This window comes from Manacus candei, unplaced genomic scaffold (assembly GCF_025592945.1).
Source record: "Manacus candei isolate 608988 ecotype Guabito, Panama unplaced genomic scaffold, ASM2559294v1 h1tg000034l, whole genome shotgun sequence".
Classification (NCBI taxonomy): domain Eukaryota; kingdom Metazoa; phylum Chordata; class Aves; order Passeriformes; family Pipridae; genus Manacus; species Manacus candei.
Window position 1 is genome coordinate 15,349,520 of NW_026138082.1, and position 17,600 is coordinate 15,367,119.

Consider the following 17,600-nt stretch of genomic DNA (forward strand, 5'->3'; position numbering starts at 1 on the left):
CTTCACTCCAAGAACTGAAACACATGAAAGACCAAGGAAGAGTACAGTCAGAAGATAAAGGTGCATTGACTCATTTTTGTTGGCAGCTTTTAACAAACAGCAATTAAGCATGAACACTGGGAAACTTTAAGAAGATACAACCACACCCACATGGCAAGGTGACTCAGAATCAGAGCCTACCTCACGGCCAATACAGAGAACTTGCCATGCCTATAAACTAAAGGCAAAAAAACTCCAAACCAAAACCCTGCAACATGCAAAAAAGCAGCAGCAATTTACAGACTTTCTCATGCAAGTAACTTCTTTCTAAACTGGACTAATGAACAGACATCTGAGAAAGATAGTTGAAAAATAATCTACTTTGCTTTCTGGTGCTTTCCCTCGAGCGATTCAAATGCAACAAAGAGAGATTAAGACTACAAAGGTTTACACCGATTTAGTACAAAAAATGCTGTCACACTGATGCAAAAGACAGACAAGTCAGAGATGCGCATAGGCTCTGCGTCCTTTCAAAATTTTTTTTAATTTTACCACTCACAGATAGCTTTTAAGTGAGAGACAGGAATAAAGTTGAGAGGTTGATGAAGTGAATTAATAATCAACCTCCAAATAACACATCTGATTTCATTATTCTTGGGAGACACTTAACTTGGATTAAGCTTGCAGTTCACCAGAAATAACTTCCTGTCAGAGAACCAACTACTTGGACATCTTAAAATTTGCCTATATACCAAAATGCTTCATTTTTTTTTCCAGAAATCAAGGCGTAACTATTTAATTAAATAAAATACCCTTTGTTAACAACTAAAATGTCCTATATATCATGTGGCATATTTGAATACATCTTTGCAATGGTACGTAACACCTGTCTTTAGTTTTTGATAGTTAGACCAGTTTTTGGGCAGTTTTTGATAGTTAGACCATCTGCAGCAAGTGCTATCAGTGCCCAAACAGAACATGGCTATCAGGTAACAACCAAGGTCTACAGACCCTGTTCAGCAGGACCCAGCATCATGGAAAGTGGTTCCAGTCTCACTTTTTCTGAAAACAGCCTCTCTCTTCTGCGTACCACCAGTACCACTTTGAGGCATATCTTCCATAATGATTTACAAGTTTGTTTAATAAGTCATCACAACTAACATTAGTACAGCACCTGCACTGTTCCTTAGAGGTCTCCTTTCTTGTAAAAGCTTTCTTGGTTCATGACCCTCCTAACTCATATGGTGAGATATTTTCAGGTGACATAATACATGTCCTAAACATCACCATAAAAACACGGATGAAAATGCCCTGTGAAATACAGGAATATCATACGTCGACTCTGTAAAGCATTAAGCCTTATTTCTGAACAGAAGGACTTAAATATTTTTCTTCTTTTAGTATGATGATTTCAAGTTCAGAAGAAAGAAAGTAGGAAATGTGGTCTTATCATAACAGTTATGGTAAGTGTGCCTGAATGAGAAAGAGCAAGAGAGGCAAACTCATTCCTTTGCTGCAAATACACAGGGGTTATTTGGTATTTACTACATGCAAACAGAATAAAAACTAACAAAACATTTTAAGAGGTCAGCCTCTCCAAGAGTGAAGCATTACACTGATGCACTAATGCTACTGTCAACAAAATACTACCAAAATATAGGACTAGAATAAATATAGCCTGCTTGTATGTCTGACAGGTGTAACCAATGGTTTAAAACAAATTCCTTTCGTAGCATTACACATTCATAGAGAACTACGTACTTACATGCCCCAATGTACTTTAATAGAACAAGTCTTCTGAGTGGTGCCAAACACCCCTGTTTCTTCAGTGTCATCAAAAAAGGAAGTCACGATTCCTAACCCTTCAGGCTCTGTATACAAATCAATTCGGCAAACCCTGTAATCCTGAAAAATGAAGATTGCCATAATCACTTAATCTGTGCTGTGAGTTCTGTAATTACTGTGGATAACTTAATCAGTTTTGAAACACCTGCTTATTTTAAATTGTTTTCCCCCTCGTCAATTACTACTGCTATTAGATGCCTGTAATAAAAGTATAGCTAAGCCAGTTTGCCTGTCTCTGTTTGGACCAAGATAGTCAGTCAATCTCTAATCACCAATTACATTGTTTACTTTCTGCCATCTAGGCAGGAATGTGTCTTCTTTCATCAGTTAACATCTCCCCCAGCAAATTAAATCCTAAGATAACACTAAACAAGCCATCCTTGAAGAGAACTTCAATTTAAACAAGAATTGTAGTTACAAGCAATATATAGTCCTCCTTTTTTCTTTCCTAGTCAAATAACTTTATAGTTCATGCTTGTTTTGGCAACCTGCATAAGTAACTGCTTAATGGTAGGTTAAAAGTGCATGCAGAAAGGTGTTCCACCACGTGTGAAACTCACTGGTAAGTCTGCACATACAGGGCTATTTCTTGAGTATCAAGCAAGGTTTGGTGTTTGACCCTGAAGTTTGTACTGAGTATAAGCTTGGTTTATATTGGGGGGGAAGCCACATACAGGTACAGAATTATTGATGGTTTTCTGTGATGCTTTTCTTGTGCCTGATCAGGGTACAAAGTGTATGCTGTGTGTAGCTATTCCAATAAAATACAGTTTCCTGCCCTATCTTTCCAGTGGATGTTACCATAATTCCCATTGTGCAAAAGCCCCCACATGCATTTTGTGATTAAACAAGAAATTCAACATGGAAAGTTGTTTCATGCATTTGTAACTCACATTACACTTGTGACCTAAGACACCAATCACACTTTGTATCAGTATCAGTATAAGACATCACTTAAGATCCATACAAAATTTTCTTTACCTATATTACTTGCCTTAACAACATGCCTTATTGAACCAATCACTGCAGGCTTTACAGATTTGCAGTCATTTTGTTCTTCAGAAGTACCTGCACCCCAAATATCAGGGAGTTCCAGCTCTCCTTCTTCCAATGGAATAGAGGGGCCTTCAAAATTTGGTTTCTCGTAGAGTATCCAGCTTAAAATAAAAAATTCTGATTTTTAAGGTGGTTTATCAAGTGTGATTTGCAAAAATCATGCTCCTGTTTAACAAATCCTTTAATAAGAAGTACTATTTCCAGTCCCTTACCATTTCCCCAGTACAGCTTATTTGCCCAACACTGCTGATGCAAGTCATTCCCAGTCTCTGATACTTTTAAAAGCAATGATAAAAACAAAGATGTCTACTGCTGAATTGTAATTTCATCAAAAACTCCTCCACCTTTTTAAACTGGTGATTTTGGGCACCAAAGACCACTGTCTATGAATACCAGACTTCTGTATGAGATACTAATCAGAACCAATTTGTAGGTCAGTCAGAAAACACTGACACTGCAAGATTCTGCATCATGTATAAACAGACAAACTACTTGGATCCTGTGAACAACAGCCTGGAGTTCCAGAGTGGCTGGTGTAGGTGTGCCAAAGACTGCTCAAGTACAGTTTCAAGTACACAAGTGCACAAAAGTACAAACTTCATTTTTAACACCAGGTTGGAAGATATAACTAGACAAAAACTTAATCCATCTGCAAATACAAACCCCTCCCTTATGTTCTCAACTGAAGTGGGGGGGAACAAGCCCAGTCCCTCTAGTCCATGCTGGAAAATACAACCTGGTCTACACAGATCAAAAGGCTTTCATTCCAGTTTTCTAAAGTTAAACAGCAATTAGTATGCTTCCCAGTACCTCCTACTGCAGCTAGCATTTCTGCAGCTTACTATCAGATCATTACTTTTGAGAACCTGCTATTTGACTGCATTATAGCCTGGCCACAACATAACTTGCCATGCTAGCCACACTACTAAAGGCCATTCTGCTGATGCTATGAAGAAAGTCGAAGATGAACTTGTTTTGAATTACTCTTAGGCAATGTAACTTTTAGAGCAAAATCCCTCTGGATTTCTCAGAAAAATGGTCAGTTATTTCTACAGCACCATCTTATTCCTTTGGACATGAAATTAATCACGTTAGATCTGGCATTAAACTTATCTGCTAGCCTTTTAGCCCAATCCAAATACTATGCAAGAACCCCTAATGGGCAGAGGAGTCAAAGACCAGCACAGCCGGACAGAAGCTGTTATTTCATCCCACACCTATGCCTGGTGAAATCTTGCACCCCTCCAGATGGTAACACTCATTCAATTAGTCAGCGAAATAGGTTTCCCAGCCCAGAACTTCCTCTTGCAGAGGTAAAATGCCTTATTTCTTGCTCACAGGTGTTGATGTTACATTGCCATTTACAAGGCAGACTTAATGTGAATTACATGCCACCTCTGTATCAAAACCTTTTTAGATAGACCAATGATAAAGAGCAAAAATTCATCTCTTACCATCCTCTGATGACTTTAATAAAAATTGTTGGTGACAGAACCCAAGAACTGCAATCCAGAACATCATGGAAAACTTCAATACTAGTTTTTTGACAGTCTGAGTCACAGTATATCACCAGCTGTGTTTAAAAAAAACAAACAAACAGAAAAACACACAGCAACAACATATAGTTCTATCTTCCTATGCTTTAAGTATAGAAAGGAACAGTATAAATATTAAAATTGATCTTACCTTGCCAGGTCTGGGATTGATTTTACTTTGTCCATTTCTTGAAAGTGTCTAATAGGCAGTGGGGAGAGAAAAATCACCAAAAAAACAAACAAAACCAGAAAGATATTCAATAAAGATGCTCAGCTATAAAAAATAAGGCTAGTAGACCAAAAGAAAAGCTAGTCTGAATAGTAAAAAGCTACTAACATTTCAAATATACCTACATATTGCTTCCATCTCTTCTCTGCTATATAAATATATAAATATAAATATTTATATAGCAGTATCTCTGCTATATAAATATATAAATTTACACACTTTTTAAACTTTGAATTATCATCTCACTGAAGTTAACTAACCTCAAATCCTTCTGGATCACCTTCCTATATATTCCAGAACTTTCATACCATGAAACTACTTTAAAAACTGGCATTGATAAAAGTACATGTTCTACAATGATAAAGATATAAATGAAATCTTAAATGTTTAAAAACGTCAAGCAATAAAGCATGAAATAATTTTGAAGGAATATATGAAAAGACTGAGGGGGCATGATGGTATATATATGTATGAGCTAACTAGCATAATCAGTTTTGTGACTAACAGCTCGTACCAAGGTAAGTTTCCTCAAAAAGCATGAGGCTGTACAACAAGTGATAAACTTAAAAAGATTCAGAACAAATAAAACACATTGAGTTATACAAAATTTAAAATAATGCTGAAGTCAGCAGTAAGTTATATGATATAAAATATATGGGAAAGCTGTGGTTGCATCACGTCATCTTAAAACAAATACAGCAAGCACTGCAATGACGCATTTGGCTTCCTAGCAAGGACAGGAGTGCTCTTTCCAGGACAGAGTCTCACTCTTCTAGGAACTATTCATACAAACAAAAGGACAGAAACAGATTATGCCCCTAAATCAGTGGCAGCCTAAGTAACGAGCAACACATGCAAGGAATTAATGAGATCATATTAGTTAACACACAGAGCAGGCAGTGGTCTCAGGACAGAGTTCTTAACCACCATCAGATTTCTGTAGACACACTGAAGACACATTGAAGCATGACTGGTTTTTTAGCCCGTGCTTCAATTCCAGTTAAAACTTGCCCTGTGTTTTAAGGAACACCAAAGCCATTGTTTTGGGCTGCCCTTACTCTTTCCTTCACATTACCCACTAGCCACTGCATCATCATTTTCTTAGTCAGTGGAAGATGCACAGTAGGTACACATCATATAAACGCTTTTGGTTCCTGTATAACTTGATGAAGACAATTCAGAGTCAGCAACAGTGCCACAGAACTCCAGAAACCCTTCGGAGCCTAAAGGGATTCTCTCAAGTGCAGTCTTAGGTGCATACACACTCCATTGCCATACCAGGCCTCCACACTCCGCTGCAAAATTGAAACTCACCCAAGAACGACATTTTAAGCAGCAAAAAACCAAAACAAAACTAGTCATTTAGCTTTAAATTCAAGTTTTTAAATGCAAGCAGGAGCATCAGAGTAAGAAAGCTTGTCTAACTGCCAGCATAAATCTACACCACTGCAATTTTCACTCCCTAATTTTCATCCCCACACTAATTAAAAAACTTCCCATGAGAGAAAAATCTACATTCTCAAAACTGCAAGGTACCATGGATGATTTCCTCCTGCAAAGCGAAGAAGAAGAGGGGAGCTATTTCTACTACCTCACTCCTTTTAGTAGAACCATTACAGCACATAACCATTAGCTTTGCAAAGTATCTCTCAAACTTTTACACACTGCTTCTATTCCACAGGTCACATTCATGTGGCTGTTAAACTTCAGAGAACATATTTCTTCCCACAGTTCTTAGATTTGATTATAGATTTCCTCTTGGGTGACAATAAGGGCTCAGGTTAACAGGAACAGAAGATACTGCAGGACATTAATTCATAATTTTTAAAACAAAAAATACAAAGATATTCCATATTAAAGTTGCTTCCAAGGGAAAATGTAGGTCTGTCTTCACTCATGAGGATCAGATGCTTGTAATGAGACCAAGGGACAGCCCTCCACCATAGCAGCACTTTCAATAATCACTACTATCCAGTTCTTAAAGTATTCTTAAAGAATATATATGTTTCTATCAAATGCATGAGAATATTGGGAAAAACAACAGAGAGCAAAAATAAAAAACTCTGCTCTGTTGCTTATTTAACAGTTCAACAGCTCAATGTCTTGCTGGAAGAGGAGAGAGATTACTGTCAACAAACATTTCCCGAAGTTCACAGAAAGCATTCTACTAATTTACAATAAAAAAATAAAGCTAGCACGAGATTTGTTTCACTGTAATACAAAATCAAGGATGAAGACATTCAGACATACGCTTTCAATTCATTTTTGCAAAGTCTCAAAGTAAGGGCACCATGAAGAACCTTAATCATGTTAACAGATGCCATCTCATTTTCATGCCTTAGCCCATCAGATGAAACTGGTACCACACCTAAGTGCACCTCCATGTATTTGTAATCTATGTATACCCCTAAGAGGGGAAACAAAACAATGTATGCATATTGCCTACAGAAAATATAAAACCTGGATAACTTTGCAGGCAGATTTTAAACAGCACAATACTTACATCCACATCTAATAAACCAGGGGGGACATTTGATTCATATCTGCTTGTCCCTAGCCAGCTGGAAAAACTTTTCTCAGGGTTGCCATAGCTGGGCATTGGTAAGCTTAGTTCTTTTTTTGTACTATCTGCTTGCGTGTATTTCTCCACAAAATTTGGAAACTTCATATCTGAAAGAGACTGAATTGCAAAATCAAAATTAACAGTCATTCAGCAGGTAGACAAACACTGTTTCATTTCTGGAATGTTCTTTATTACCTCAGATATTTGAGCCATGCCAAATGGCCCGGAAGCATCCACTTGTAAAGGAGGCATCCCTGATGAGTCAGTTGCAAAAGCTGTTGTAGTGTTATTTACTGAGGTGACAGAGGGATTAAAAAACTTGTCTTTAGGTGTAGAAGACAGCAAGCTTGAGAAGAGGGAGCTTTTCTCAAGCCGTGATCTCTTAATTTCACCATCTGTGCCATCAATGTTCTCTTTTCCATTTATTTCATGAGTAAAGACAGGTTCCTCTCTACATGACTGCAGAGCTTTGAATATGATACTTTGCTCTGTTGATGCACGCTTGGGCCTGACTCTGGCTATTGTTTCCAGGCTTTGCATTTTAATTTGCTGGGCCGGTAACAGATCCTGTGTTTTTTCTCTTCTCAATCCCAAACCAAAAGTAAATACACTAGGATCAAATACTTTCTCTAAGTTGTCTTCATGAATGGGAGGCATTGCAAAGTGGGGTGCTGGGGACTTTGGAAGTTTTGACCTCTTCTTTTTCTGGGGTAAACAAACTGAGCTTTCCAAGTTTTTTATTGTTTCGGCAAACTTCTTCATGTCAGATGGAGAATCAAAAATGCTATCGTCTTCAGCAGACCCATTACAGGCTTTGTCTGGGCTCTTTTCTGCATTGACATTGTGCTCTGATACCAATATACTTTCTTGATTGCTGTCATCATACCGCAGTGCTGCAAAATTCAAATCTGCTGGCTTTGCCTTTTTATCTCCATTTTCCATCTTCTTAAATTCTGATCTAGAAACCTGATGAGATGGCAGAGGATATTTATCATTATTGCAAGGTGATAAAACCTCTGTCTTTGGCAGTATCTTTTCTTCATTTCTGTGGAATTCTGAGCTTGTGTAATTTCTTTGGTAGAAAGTATCTTGAGCATTTTCACTTTTAATGGGTGAGTGCAAGGACAGTTTAAAAGGTGAGCTTTCTTTTTTTCCTGTGGTTAATTCTGATTCTGTTTGCTTCAGAGAGACACTACTAGCATCACTTTTGCTGCCTTGGTTAAAAAGGGATATTGCAGCTTTTACTTTAAGTTCTGCTGGTTTCCCAATATCCTCATAAGAGGCCAAACCTTCTTCGTTTTTGCCTTTTAACTCCGCAGTGCTTTCTTTCTCTAGTGTGCCATTCTCAAATAACTTCTGGCGACTGCTTTGCTTATTTAACATTTTATCAGGTTGTTCATTTTCTTTAGCTTGTTTTCCAAATTTCAGCTTTGCTCTGCCAACAAATGTGCTTGGTACAGTACTATTTTTGGAAGCAGGGATGTCAGTAGGCCTCTGGCTCTGGTTAGCACATTTATTTTCAAATAGGGAAATTTTGTTGGCAATGTTGCTGTTAGTTTTATTAACTGGTTTTTCAAGAGTATCCTGCTCATTTTCTAAACTGTCTTGATTTGTAGGTGTTTTAAAATTCAGTTCTATATTCTTCGGTTTGGCTGGACTACAGGAAGAAAAGTGATACAGAGTGACATGTTTAGTTAATCTTGAACAGACTTGTACCATTTTTCAGAACAATAAAATGTAGCATTATAATACAATTATAGTTTAAATTTTGGTATCTCAAAAGGAATCAACTAAAAAAGGAGTAACTATACAAATGAAAACAAATAGACACTAAATAGGGAGAATACGTTTCAAACATGTACTTAGTTCTTTAATGTTCAGTAAAACAGAAAATACAGCAGCCTACAGCATCTGCAATTGAGGCAGAGAACTTAACTACTTATGACTGACAGACATTAAAATTTAACAGTGAATAGGCAGAATAAATTATATGCATGCAATTCCCTACAGAGTTTAGAAAACAAATCCCAATTCATTAAGGTGATAATGAGTTGGTTAATATTTGCATATACCTCTCCAATGAATTTTGAAGACATCTGCCTAGATTCTTTGCAGCCTTTACACCTACACTGCAACCTTAAATGGAGTGAAAGACATCTTCTGGCCTCATCAGTGCTGTGGGAAAAGGTTAACTGTCTCCAGTCACTGCATCACATGTGGTGTGGCTAAGGAAACACCACATGTGAGGAACTCTTTCACTTCCTTCAGGTAAAGTTAGCTAATAGTTTAAACTTTATTTTACAAGAATTGAATTCTGAAACCCTTAGAAAACTTCTCCATCAGAGTGGCTAAAGAAGCATGTACAAGTACACAGCACACAGTATGGCAGAAGGCTGATGATACACAGCTGAGGGTTTCAAGCCTCCTTCTTCTGAATACCTACAACCAGGAAAAATCGTTTGTTCGTATCATTTCCTACTGCAGAAACAGTATGAAGAGCTGTGAAGATGCAGGGCAGATGTCTTCAAAATTTATCAGTCAGATATAAGGAGTGTCAAGGACCCCCCATCACCTCAAAGGGAGACCTGTTCTCCAAAAAGGAATCTGGGGACACAGCGGTGGGAGAACCGGCAGAAACTGCCCTACATGAAAACTGACAAAGGTGGGAGATAAAAGAAAGTAGCTTGCAGCAATGATCTCTAGGGCCTCAAATGGTCTACCAATCAATAGATGATTCTGGTACTGAAGTGCTTTCTTCCTTTTTTTTTTTACCTACACAAACTCTGTTCACTGAGCTCTCAGGTAGTTTTTTAGCCAAAGAAAGAAAAATGAGATTCAAGTGAGTTAACATGAACAACCCAAAAACTGTGATCACTCCTTTCTCTTCCTCAAGTGATCCATCCCTCCTCTGTCTTCTTCTTCTACCTGTATTTTTAAGAGGAATCACTAACAGCCTAATTACCTTAATAAACTCATTCCCATACCACCCTTTTGTCAGCCTGTCACTTGCACTACTACATGTATTTATTTCAACTTAACAACACATATCTTCTCCATAAAATCCGTGTCTCCCTGTATGCCCTGACACAAGCAAGTTTAATGGTTAACAGTGATACTTATCAGCCACACCTAAAACCTATTTTAAATGAACAGCTAACCCCTCAAAGGTATAGTTTCAAGCTTTGCAAATTTATGCAGAAACAACCACTTCAACATTTTAATATTCTGCAGTATTTTTGCACAGCAGCAGCTAAACTAGTACAACCAAAAAGCAATAGAAAGCTCAACCCTAGAGCTCCGTCCAGTACAACTGGCTTCCTCTTACTAATCTTTTCAACCTTTTTCCACACTAAGAAATACTGATTTTAAGTACAGTCAAAAGATGCATCTTGTTGCAAGAACTGAGTTTCTAAGCTTGTTTAAAAGGAAATGATGTTTGAGTACCCTTTAAGCCTCCCATCTAGTATGGGGTAAAAGCACTGAAAGATGGAAGATGGATTCACTTAACACTGCAAATACTTTCTTAGAAACAGGCCAGTGTGGCTGATTCCTACTCCCCATTCCTGATCTGCAATGCCAGGAACAAGCAGGCACAAGAGAAATACCAATGTCCTTCTCTTTGGCTAGACCTTGCAGCTAAACTGTGGAAGCAAGCAGTTAGACCTCTCCCAATACAGTCATAAATGGAAGGTGAGTCACACGTCAAGCATGTAACCGGTGCCAAAAAACACTGAAGCCAAAACATCAGACTGAAGTGAGCAAAGAAAAATGGCATGTGAAAAGAGCAGAATAATTCAACAAGTGGGCATAAATGTAAAGGCAACTGCAAAACCATGTCTGAACATAAAATATGACAAATGAAACCAAATTTTCCACTAAGTATATCAAAGTAACTACTGCCTAAGGTTTTATTTGCTGATTAAGATGTACCATCAACCTCAGTTTAGTTTCAAATCCGATTTGTTTCCCTTTTAACAGCTAGAAGCGAAGTATCCTGTGACTTTCAAGTTATCCAGTACGCATACATAAAAGGAAAAAAGACAGAAAATGCTGTCATTACAGGGAATGCGCACTTCTGGAGGTGACTGAAGGAACTGACCTGTTTTAAAATTGTTTCTAAAGAAACTTAATTCCTAGAATTGGCACAATGTCATTAGTAAGAGACTTTGTGCACTTTTAAGGGAAAACTACTTGGATTATTAAAAAAAATAAATCTATTTTATAGGAACCAAATGAGTCTGTGCGTAAATGAGTATTTTTCAACCTGAAAGGGATTCATGTGAACTACCTAACAATAAATTTTTAACTTTTGAAAATGGACAAGTTTTCCGTTCTCTCATTCAAAGCAATAACTAGAGAATAAAACCACACCTTCTTCTAGTAATGGCACCATCTTTTCCTTTCCCATTTTACAGCATCTTAATCCACATCCAAGTTTATAGTTCACATGTTCTGAGCAATGACTACAAATTATACCAGGTAATATGAGCACATAATTCTGTTTGGCTGAAGAAATGGTGTGGTACCATGCAGTGATGGCCACGAGACGCATCAGGAACGTTACAGGCAACACAGCAGTCCCCACCCAGGGCTAAAGTTCCTATAGCTGCAGATAAGGCCAAGACACAGTGTCACACACACACTGTCATCACTAATGACAATGACACAAAGAGAACAACATGAAAGCTACCTTTCCTCTGAAGCTGTGAAGGTACAACTTCAGAGTTTAAGATTTGTTACCTATATTGCCAGAGAGCAAAGCATCACCATGCACAAAAATGGCACAGCTCAACTTTCAGTACAGGGAGTTTTACATTTAGTTACAAATTATCAAGTCAGATACGGAGTATTACAAACTGTGAAGCTCCTAATGCTTCTCAGATGTGGGAAGCATAATTGGAAACAGATGCGTGTCTTTAACCATTATGTTGAACCTTCACATCCCTTTGACAGTTATGAACACTCAGGGTGCCTCTGGTGGGCCTACAGGATTCAATGTACTCAGACATCTATAAATGAATGTACCAGAATGAGGAGTGCAACCACACACAGTATATAGTCATGACAACCAAACAATGGAAACGAATAATGTAATAAAATCAATCCCTGTGGATGAGAATGTAACAGAATCCAGAAAACCAGTCACTGGGCTTATTCTAGTGATTACAGTGAAATTTATAAACACATCCACTTCTTTATAATCCTAAGGAAAACACTGATCACCTCTGTTCAACAGATGACAATTTCTTCAAGTGTAAAACCAAAACCTGCAAATTAATATATGCATAATTCTGCAAATACCTGATGTTATTCACATGCATAAAGATTTATATGATTCATCCTGCACATACTCCAGAAAGCAACCATATGTATTCAAATTTCTGGAGTATGATTTATGATATCATTTGAACAATTAAATTCTACATTGCATCCTACATTTCTTCATAAGATAATAGCAGAATTTAGGCTGTTTTGAAGAACAATTTGAACGCATTTCTTATTCAAAGATTTTCACATACGAAATCTTCAAATCACATACTGAGCTGGTTATAGACAGCAAAATGACATTAAGGTCAATGACAGACAAGCTAATCTGAGCAACAATGATGAGGAAGTAGCTTTTATGTACATTAAATTATTCCATATAATGGAATTGACAGAGACATTCCCTACCCATCTAAAAAATGGAAAAACTAATTATTTTTCTAATTCATGTAAATTACAGTGCTTGTTAAGTGGTAGCTCTAATTAAGGGTGTTTTTTAAAGGCAGTTCTTAACTGAAAAGAATCCAGATAGGCAACAGATATATAGCTAGTGTTTCTATAGAATTCTAAGCACAGATGCAACCAAAATTACAGCAACAGGGACAAGGTAAGCTAGTTTGCTACTTACAGGCTAATCTTTGTCATGACTGTTCTGGCAGCATCCAAACTCTTCAGCTTCGAGTTGTCTAAATCCAAATTTGTCTGTCTCTCAGCTGACAGACACAGGTCTCCATTTTTAATCCCATCAGTATGCAAGAAAGTTCTTCCATCCGAACCATTACCATGCTTTACAGCCTTGGTCTCATTTCTGCCTTCAGCGAACACCAAGGCATTGTCTTCTGTCTTAGCAGCCAGAGTAACTTTGGGACACTCCAAGCTGTCTTCCCCAAAAGCCACAGGAATAGCTCCTTTTTCCACCGAAGTTCTTTTTGTCACTGAGTTATTCTCTGGCAATGCTAAAGGTTGCCTTTTTGAAGAGTAATCTTTTACCTGACCCTTCAAACCAGTAGGGGAAATGGGTACAGCATCTGACTGATTCTTTTTATATGATCTTCTCCTTGCAGAGGTTGTGTTTGAGACCTGCTGCTTGCCTTTGTCAGCTTCACCTTTAGATGCCCCTTTGTGAGCAGATCCAACTTTCAGGTCCTGATTATTACCTGATGAAGAGGAACTCCTTTCAGGAGTCTGTTGAGGAGACCTCACTTTTCTTTCAGAGTTTATTATCTTGTCTGAAAACACCTCAGAAGAGATATCATCCTCAAAACCAGATTCTTCTTTTGCAGTAGTCTCAGTCTGGTTTCTCTCTCCATTTGGAATGTCATTAGATGACTGAGACTTTCTCCTTTTTCCAGATCTTTTACTAGCAGATTTTTTATCCATTGTGTCCAAATCACTACAATTTTCTTCTGATTGAAGAGTCACAGGTTCATTAAGGAGCTCGTCTGTTTTTCTTAGATAGATATCAACTGTTAACACTCTAGCAGAATATGGGTGTTCACTGGCTGCAGATTCCAACTCGTATGGCAAATCCTTTGGTTTTGCATGCCCAGGCTCCTCAGACACCCACGTGTTCACAAGCTGCTTGTGGCTTAAGATACTCTTTTCCAAGTCTTCACTAGACAAATTTCTCAAGCTCTTTATGAAATCTGGAGTTGTGGAATTATTTATATCTGTGACAGATTCTTTCTCCAATCCCAGGGTTTCCACATTCAGGTTACTTTCACAGAAGGAGTTTTTAATAGTTTCACTGCTACCGCTCCAATCTGCTGACCACTCACTGTCAGAAGAGACTCCCCTACTACTCCATTCTGAAATGGTATCGTGATACAGCGGTCTTACTTCCCCACTGAAATTATATTCCTGTGCCTCAGAAACAGCACTTACGTTTCTCACTTGGCTGTGTACTTGAGGAGCTTCATGTCCTTCCTTTAGGTGCCTACAGTATATTGGCTGCGCTCTGTGAGGAGAACCTGACCTCTCCCCCCTATGATGTGAAGTGTGTTCTAATGAACTTTTGACGTTTTTCCTTTTCCCTGTACCAAACAAATTTCCAAGTCTTTCCAAAACTGGTTTCTTTTTATTCTCTTCTCTGGAAGAATCTGGAAGGTGTGAGGTGGACTATAAAAACAAACAAACAAACAAACATTTGGTTAATGTCAAAACTGTTTCTATAATATATTTGTTTGTATTAGCACCACCTATAAATTAAAAGGACACAGTAGTGGAAACAAAACAGCTTGCTGAACAATACCAGCTCTCAAAAAAAGAACAAGAAAAACAAAATGCTTGAAAAACAATTAAAATTTCAAGATCTTTCTGCATCTTTTTGCCTGGGTTTGTTTACAAATAAACTCATCTTGCCTTATGACAGCAGCACTAATATGCCTCGAATCTCAAACTTTTTCACAATTACTTAAAGTCACCCAAAATAATACAGAAAAGTATCCTGGTGTCTGCAAGACCAGTATCTTTTTGGTCAATTCCGCTTGGTCAAAATTTTCCTTAAAAAAACAAGAGCGGGAAGTTTAACTTTCCTCTCCATACCGGCTGAGTCAGTTTTGATATTTGTGCTAGCAAAGAATAGTTTCAAAGGCATAAACTGTATTACAATTCATATATTTCTCATTAATGAAGTTCAATAAATACTTGGTTGTGTTTTGGGCTAGAAAACCCAGAACTATAAAAGCCACTGCATCATCCAACGAGCATTACTGGGTCAAATACTGCCCTGGATTACTCGTGGTGAAGTTTTGCCTTACAACTTCTAATTAACATGGTAAACAGGAAACACGCAACAGCATCGCCGAGTACACATGCATATTTATATTTTAATATACTAGCCCTTTTTACATGCCGGTACGATGAATACTTGTTTTGAGACGTCTGTTTCAAAACACCGCGAGTATTTTCTACGCTGGTGGACCAGATCTGCCGAGGAGAGCGGGTCCCCTCGACAGCACCGAGGCTGCTTCGGCGCGTTTCACACTTGTTTCTTGCCGCAGACGCCGAGACCGCCCGGCACTGCCCGGCGTGCCCCCGGGGCCGAGCGAAGGCCGGCCGGCGCTGAAGTCCCCGTGCCCTCCGCGCAGCCCCAGTTTTCTTGCCCGCAAGTGCGGCTGCGGAGAACTAGCCTGGCATCACCCAGCCGCCGGAGTCACGACGCCTGGCCCGCGCGTTACCGGGAGGGCGAAGCCTCCCGAGGACGCCGCCGCCCTTCCCCGTCCCACGACGGGACAAGCGGGAGGCAGGAACCACGGAGGACTTTACTCGGCCCTGGCCGCGCCGCATCCTCGCCCGGCTCCGCAGGTGCGGGCGCCTTGCCTCACCTCACCTCCCCTCCCCACCGAGCGAGGAATCCCACCGACGGCCTGACACTCACCGCCCAGCCCGGCTCGGTTCGACGACCCCCGCCGCTACCCGCGCGGCTGCCCCGGCGCCGGCCGTCTGTGCGCTCCGTTCCGCCCCGCCCCGGCCCGGCCCGGCCCGGCCCGCCCTCGCCACCGCCCCGGCCGCCGGCAGCGGCTCTACCTGGCCTGGCCACCTCCCCCGGCCGCGGAGGGAGGGGTGGTGGCGCTGGACCGGCCCCCAGCGAGGGCTGCGGAGCAGCGGGAAACGCGGGCGCCCTCGGCCACGGGCGAGGCCGTCGAGGGGGCGGCGGGGCGCGAGTGGGCGCCGCGCCCCGTACGTGCCCCAGCAGCCCGCGCTGCGGCTGCCGCCTTGTTATTGAGGGCAAAACGCCGCCCCGGGCAAAACCGACGCCCTTTGATGTTGAAGGAAAAGCACCGAGGGGCGGAGGCGGGCGGTTCGCGCTGCCGCCGCCCCGGCGGGCTGCAGTGCGGGCTGCCCGGCGTGAGCCAGCGCCTGGGCCGGGACACGGACAGTGCTTGGGGAAGGGACAGCGCGGCCCAAGAGCACCGGTTTACCCCCTCCCGGCACGGTGGCTGCGGGCGCGGTGTCGCCGCCGCCTCCTGCGACGGATGCGGAGCAGGGGGGGCGTCTGGGGTGGCGGCGATCTGGCCGCCCCCCGACCCAGACTCTCGAAGGTGCCGAGCTCCGGGAGCTGGCGTGGCTCCCTCCAGCCCCAGGTAGTTCTGAGGCCGGCACCGCCCGGCCGCCGGGGCCCTCGTGAGAGATCTGGGTTCAAAGCCCAGCATGAACCCCTATTTTCCACCTCGCCGCGGCGGGCGCGGCTGCCTGCCGTCTGTTCCTGCCTGTCCCCGCCGCCTGCCTCGGGCACACCGCCCGCGGGCCGGGGAAACGACTGGAGGGGGCCGCGGTGGCTGTCCCCGTCCCCGGCTGGGGCGGCGTGAGAATGACTCCGCGGCCAAATGGTGCCGGCGCTCTCCCCAGGCGCTCAATTAGTATTTAATGTTTAATGAATGCTCAACTAGTCCTCTTCTAATTAACGCTTAATTACTTATATGAAGTGGAACAGCTTCAACAGGAAGGACCATGCAAGTCTCACTTCGGTGCTTCTAAAGGGCCCAGTGCGGAGGCGGGGGAGACATCGGGTCAAGCCGCCTGCAGCTGGCCGGGCAGCCCGGCTTGTGGTGTGTCTGGCCCTCCGGCTACTGAAGAAAATAAGAACCTTTTTTTACACAGTCACTTCCTCCTCTGGATGAAAAAGCGCTAAGTTAGTTCTTTTTGCTTCATCAATAGACTAACGTTTGACCCCTGTTCTAAAACTCCCCCAAACGTGAGTTGTGAAATAAGGTCTTGGCTTAGGAGACCCCTACAGAGCCTACTTAATGCCAGCGAGGCTTGCCTAAGCGCACAATAAATACTAAAAAACGTGAAAAACATAGAAAAACCTGAATTGGGGAATAAGTAGAGCTGGCTTATCATACTGCAACCAAACAGAAATCCATGGGAACCCTTGTCTTTGTCTACGTTTCTTAAACAGTGTTACTCATTCAACTGATATGCAAATATACTACCAAGTGCTGTGTCCTCACACATAGCACTCTTCCATCAGCAACCTTCAAATAGGCAAGTCTATGATCATGACCTTGAGATTAAGTTTTTGGGCTGTTGGGGATTTTTTTTTTTTTGAGATAGTGAAATAATCTGTAAATGAGAAAGCTTGATGTCTGTTTTTTCCATCCCTTTGATAACTTCTTTCAACCAG

General features: G+C 41.0%; 1 protein-coding gene across 3 annotated transcripts in view; it reads right to left on the minus strand.

Moving 5' to 3' along the window:
* Positions 1-17,600, minus strand: part of CRYBG1 (crystallin beta-gamma domain containing 1) — a 95,160-nt gene that overhangs the window by 28,173 nt on the left and 49,387 nt on the right. For 2 of the 3 annotated variants that reach the window (XM_051792342.1, XM_051792343.1), the window contains 7 exons: positions 13,101-14,590; positions 7,403-8,864; positions 7,148-7,324; positions 4,567-4,614; positions 4,335-4,453; positions 2,819-2,981; positions 1,745-1,884 (listed from right to left, as the gene is read on the minus strand). In XM_051792342.1, the coding sequence (XP_051648302.1) occupies positions 1,745-1,884; positions 2,819-2,981; positions 4,335-4,453; positions 4,567-4,614; positions 7,148-7,324; positions 7,403-8,864; positions 13,101-14,590 (3,599 nt within the window). Of the gene's footprint in view, positions 1-1,744; positions 1,885-2,818; positions 2,982-4,334; positions 4,454-4,566; positions 4,615-7,147; positions 7,325-7,402; positions 8,865-13,100; positions 14,591-15,851; positions 15,947-17,600 lie in introns of those variants that run through there. The other variant, XM_051792344.1, reaches the window with a different exon arrangement.